This window comes from Populus euphratica, unplaced genomic scaffold (assembly GCF_000495115.2).
Source record: "Populus euphratica unplaced genomic scaffold, PopEup_1.0 scaffold31.1, whole genome shotgun sequence".
In the NCBI taxonomy this organism is placed as follows: Eukaryota; Viridiplantae; Streptophyta; class Magnoliopsida; order Malpighiales; family Salicaceae; genus Populus; species Populus euphratica.
In genome coordinates, this window is record NW_011499850.1 from 1,491,309 (window position 1) to 1,497,019 (window position 5,711).

A 5,711-nucleotide genomic window follows, 5' to 3' on the forward strand; every position below is an offset into this window, starting at 1 on the left:
ATAACAACGAATTTTAAATTAATCATGTCAAATTAAATTAATTTACCTAATTTATAATCTGAATTATAGATTTTACTCAGGTTTTACAACTATGGTGACTTTAACTTGGAATTTTAATCCAACAATATTTCGTTTTCTATGTTAAGAAAACAAGATGGCAAGAAATATATATGCCGACATTATTATTTCTCTGTCTGGCTAACATATTCTTAGTTTTAGCGCAAAATAGAAATGGATTTAAATATACCATTTTCATTGTAACCTAAAAGGAAAAAAAAAACTCTATTTTTATTTGCTTATTGTATACCTTGATGGTCTCCAAGCAACAAATTTACAAGGAATTAGACTTAATTGTCTATGTTATTAATTAAATACTTGATTTTACTTGAAAAACTCATCCTATAATAAATTAAATTACATTAATTAAAATATTACATCATTTTCTCATAATACTATAAAAATAAATTTTTTTATGTATAAAAACGTGATATTTGCATCTTTTTTACGAAGAGTCACTCACGTTATTCTCTTCCATATTATATGTTTTTATGTTCTATTTTCGTGTTCCTTCATCTAGCTTAAAAATTAACCATTTATTATTTATGAAGGATACATTTATCACTTATCAGTTGACATGTCGAGCTCTATAAAAATATTGTAAGATAATTTTGTTTAGTGACTTCATTTTTATATCCATGCAATGAAGAATTCATGAGGAATTGCTTCAAAAACCATGAACCCATGTCATAATATCCCAAAACAACGATCATGAAAGAATAAAATAATACAAGAATGGCAGAGGTGGACCATTGGACCAAAAAGAAAGAAAAGAATAATAATAAAACAGTAAAGAGGAAGGATACATTGCATGTTGGCAAAAGCCAATGAACCTCTCTTTCTGCTAACATTTCTTCGCTTCTTTCATACTATATATTATTGACACAGCACTGCCTTTCTTTCAAACATCTAGCCAAGAAAACCAAGCCCTTCTCTTCTTTCTTTCTCTCCATTGTTTTCTTTTTTTGCCCTACTTTGTTGGGGTTTCAAGTTGTCTACTTTTTCCCACTCTTGGTGATGCATTCAAGCTTACTTGCTTCAAGTCTGATTAGTTTCTTGTTACTTGTTCTCAGTTTTTGTGGTTTTTGTGCTGTTTATCAACAAGGCTTCTTCTTCTTCTTTCAGTTGTTTCAGTCATGCCTGCTCTTGTTAACTACAGTGGTAAGTTCTCTTTTTTCCCATTCTTTGGTGTTTTTGGCTTTTGCTTGTGTTTTTTAAGGTTTAGAACTGGATTATGTTTGTTGGGTTGGTGGTGTTTGATTTGAGGCATGTTATAATCTTTTCTGTTAGGATTGGATTCTTGGTATGAAAATAGTATGTAAGGAAACCAAGTTGGAATACTTTCTTGATTGGTTGTTCTGTAATGGATAAAACATGATCTGTCTGCAAACTACTTAGCTTCGTTTGACTTTGGACAAGTAATTTGAGGTTTTTAGATGGAAATTTTGGAAAAGAGGAAACTTTAGGAGATATGTTGGATTGCTGGTGGTTTGCTAGTGAATTCTTGAATGAGAGGATTAGATCCTTGAAGAATTTTTCTTTCTGTTGGAAAATCTAGTAAGAGGCTTCAATTTATTTGAAATAAAAATCGAAGCTTGAATTTTGTTGTGTCTGCTTGCTTCCAGTATTGTCATCTTGAATCTTTTGCGAACTAAATAGAATCTTTTAGATAGCTTTAGCTTATTGGATCTGTTGATGGATCTTTCAGGAGATGATGAAATCTATTCTGGGGGCTCTTTCTATGCAAATTCCTCAGACCTTGGTCGATTATATTCAATTGGACCCCGTGTGGATGTATATAGCCCTGCTTGCAAGCGGGCTCGCATTAGTGCCCCATTTCTATTTGGATCATCTGGGTTTGAACAGAATACGCGACCATCAATTGAAGTTCTTCCAGATGAATGCCTTTTTGAGATCTTCAGACGCGTTCCTGAAGGCAAAGAGAGGAGTTCATGTGCATGTGTCTCCAAGAAATGGCTTATGCTTTTGAGCAGTATCCGGAGGAATGAATTTTGCAATAGCAGTGCTGCAGCCGAAGAAAAGGGAACAGGAGCTCCTGTTCGTAATGATGTTGAGATGGTGTCTTGCGAAGAAAACAGGGAAGTTGAGAGTGATGGGTACCTTACCAGGTCCTTGGAAGGAAAGAAAGCAACAGATGTGAGACTTGCTGCTATTGCTGTTGGGACAAGCAGTCGAGGGGGGCTAGGCAAGCTTTTGATCCGGGGAAGTAATTCTGCTCGTGGGGTTACTAACCTTGGTCTATCAACAATTGCCCGTGGCTGCCCTTCTCTGAGGGCTCTTTCCTTGTGGAACGTCCCTTTTGTTGGTGATGAGGGTCTATTTGAGATCGCCAAAGAATGCCATTCGCTTGAGAAGCTTGACCTTACCAACTGTCCTTCAATTTCCAACAAAGGTTTGGTTGCAGTGGCCGAGAACTGCCCGAATTTGAGTTCTTTAAATATTGAATCTTGTTCTAAGATTGGTAACGAGGGATTGCAAACTATCGGAAAGCTTTGCCCCAGGTTGCAGTCGATCTCTATTAAAGACTGCCCCCTTGTTGGGGATCATGGAGTATCAAGTCTATTATCTTCTGCTTCTTCTGTATTGACAAGGGTGAAGCTTCAGGCCTTGAACATCACGGACTTCTCTCTTGCCGTAATTGGGCACTATGGGAAGGCTGTTACAAATCTTGCCCTCAGTGGTCTCCAGCATGTTAGTGAGAAGGGCTTTTGGGTCATGGGTAATGCTAAGGGTTTGCAGAAATTAATGTCTTTGACAATTACTTCATGCCGGGGAATAACAGATGTGAGTCTTGAAGCTATTGCCAAGGGATCCGTGAATCTGAAGCAGATGTGCCTCCGTAAATGTTGCTTTGTGTCTGATAACGGGTTAGTTGCTTTTGCCAAAGCTGCAGGATCTCTTGAGAGCCTGCAATTGGAGGAATGTAACAGGATTAGCCAGTCGGGGATCGTTGGTGCATTTTCGAACTGTGGAGCAAAGTTGAAAGCTCTTAGTCTTGTGAAGTGCATGGGAATCAAGGATATGGCTTTCGGAATGTCAGCGTCCTCTCCTTGCAGTTCTCTTCGATATTTGTCCATTAGAAATTGCCCAGGATTTGGCAGTGCCAGCATGGCTATGATAGGGAAGCTGTGCCCTCAGCTTCAGCATGTTGACCTAAGTGGGCTTTGTGGAATTACAGATGCTGGGCTTCTGCCACTGTTGGAGAGTTGCGAGGCAGGTCTTGTTAAGGTGAATCTCAGTGGCTGCTTGAGTTTGACCGATGAAGTAGTTTCAGCCTTGGCTAGGCTACATGGTGGAACCCTTGAATTGCTGAATCTGGATGGTTGCAGAAAGATAACTGATGCTAGCTTGCTAGCAATTGCTGAAAATTGTCTGTTTCTCAGTGATCTAGATGTGTCAAAGTGTGCAGTCACAGATTCTGGCATTACTATGCTGTCAAGCGCAGAGCAGCTCAATCTTCAAGTCCTATCCTTGTCAGGATGTTCTGAAGTATCAAACAAGATCTTGCCTTGCCTAAAGAAAATGGGCAGGACCCTGGTGGGATTGAACCTCCAAAACTGCTGTTCAATTAGCAGCAGCACAGTTGAGCTGCTTGTAGAGAGCTTGTGGAGATGTGATATCTTATCATAATCAGGGAGAAAAACAGATGCTCATTGACTGAATCAAATCAGTGTAATCAAAGGCATTGAACTGGATCACGAGGTTGATGAACTCCCGTTTGTCTATACATAGAAGGATAAAATTTCATGTAGTTAGTTGATACGGGTAGAGCAGCGTTCAGCAAAGTTTTTGGCCCATCATCAGTGGGTGCTGCTTGGTTTTCTTCCATGGAACTTTGGCAGATCACTTCTCCATTCTTTTTTTTTTCTTTTTTTTTCGCAGGCTTCCTTCAGACAGAAAGCTTGTGGTAAATGTTTTTCCCCCATTGATGGGAGGCCTCCCCTTTCATGGCCGTGGTTTCTTGAGAATACAGTTACCAAGCTCTAGTCCGGATTCCCACTAGTGGCCACTCCATTTCCCACATCATCCCAGGTCCTTGTGCTTTGCTGGATGTAACATACCCGGTGTTTTAGCTTATGCCTTGCATTCCTTTGATGGTTTGTGTCTTGACTAAGCTTTCTTTGTTCCGATCTTACGAAGTCTGCTGAAAAACTTTATTGTTTCAAGTGTTTTCTCCAAGAGTCTTTCAGTGCTCGAATCTCTCCTTCGGTGTTGGTTTTGTGGTTATCGTGTGCTCCTCTGTGATCATAGTGTGTTCTCTTTCATTTGCGCTCTCATAAGAGTGGTTTGTTTTGGGCAGTTCTATGCTGGGGTGCCTCAGATTTGCAGGCTTTGGCGGTGGCAGCTGGTTCATCCCTTGCCAATGACAACTTGTTTTCGGGTGTTTTTTTTTTTTACCCACCAAAGTCCTGGTTTCTGTGGCTTCTCTTTGTATATGAATTGTACTCTGCAACTACTTCAATAAAATGTAATAGTTTCTTTTCGTTGTGTAATTCATTTCTGTTGAAAGACTATCAAAGCAGAAATCTCTACCACTAATTCTATAAATCCGATCTAAGATGGCCATGATCTCCGGAAAATGGTTGCAGTACTGATTATAGATTACCAAAAATATGTTAGAAGCAGTGGTGGCAATGCTTAGATAAGCAGAAACCTGATACTGTGGTATCAGAGGAAGGCAGTCATGGTGGTGGCAGTCACAAGAGAGAACACTGTTCATGCCATCAACAAAAGTTCCATTAAAGTTTCATGGTTAAAAGAGTATTTCTACTATGAGTAATACTTGCAATCACATTTACTTGATAGTTTCATACCCAAACAAGATTTGGAAGTGAGGACCTGAGTTAGTACACCACATACAGCGACTCTACATTGTAGAGGCACAGCTGGAAAAATTAAACCTTTAAAATGGCTACTGTTTGTTTTTTTGTCTCCATGGATGGATACTTGCCTAGCTTGTAGAATGGGCCTAAATAATGCATGCTAGGAGTACCGAGAGCAATTTGTACCAGGACTACTACCACTCCTAGCTCCAAGAGCTATCCTCACTAGTGCCATCTCATGCTAGTGTCTGGTCACCATTTAGGTTGCTTGCATGTACCAGGCATCAAGGATTAACTTCCGAGCTGTTATGGTCTTCAGTATCAGATAGGATTGTGTCGCTGATGAATGATGATTAAGGCAAGTAAAGACATCATAACTCAAACAAAGTTACAATGTCACTACAGTTAATATACACAAACTAAAGAATAATTAATGCTTCTGTCTGCTATTAGAAAACACAACCCAGGTCCCTCCATCCCAAGTATCAAATCCAAGATCGTTAAAGCTGCACCCTGAGAAACTGTGGGCTAAAGTTGTTTCCTGTAGATGGTTAGAAATCAGAGGGGCGCAGGCATAGAATCATGAACGTAAATGGGAAAAGGCAAGTAAATTAAAAGCAAAAACAAGTGGAATGATCAAAGCAGGGATGGCTAATCTTGTGTCTGGCGATGGAAAAATAAAGGGGCGTCTTTAGCTTTGGGGGTTAAACTATCTGCCTACTTGCTTGTGTTAAATAGATGATGACAGAAGTACTTAAATAGTCTGAAAAAGGAGTCAAGTCAACCAACAAAAGATGATAAAAAATGTAA

General features: G+C 39.3%; 1 protein-coding gene across 1 annotated transcript; it reads left to right on the forward strand.

The window, feature by feature from the left end:
* The first annotated feature begins 869 nt into the window (after positions 1 to 869).
* LOC105121003 (EIN3-binding F-box protein 1-like) lies at positions 870 to 4,571 on the forward strand. The gene is made up of 2 exons (XM_011019467.1): positions 870 to 1,218; positions 1,766 to 4,571. The coding sequence occupies exons 1-2, from the start codon at positions 1,194 to 1,196 to the stop codon at positions 3,706 to 3,708; spliced, it is 1,968 nt and encodes a 655-aa protein (XP_011017769.1). The 5' UTR covers positions 870 to 1,193; the 3' UTR covers positions 3,709 to 4,571.
* Positions 4,572 to 5,711: the final 1,140 nt, after the last annotated feature.

Excerpts from the sequence above, each read along its gene's own strand:
- LOC105121003 (XM_011019467.1), top strand. The coding sequence starts at position 1,194 with ATGCCTGCTCTTGTTAACTACAGTG. Across the intron at positions 1,219-1,765 it reads TGCTCTTGTTAACTACAGTG|GAGATGATGAAATCTATTCT; the intron begins GTAAGTTCTCTT and ends TGGATCTTTCAG.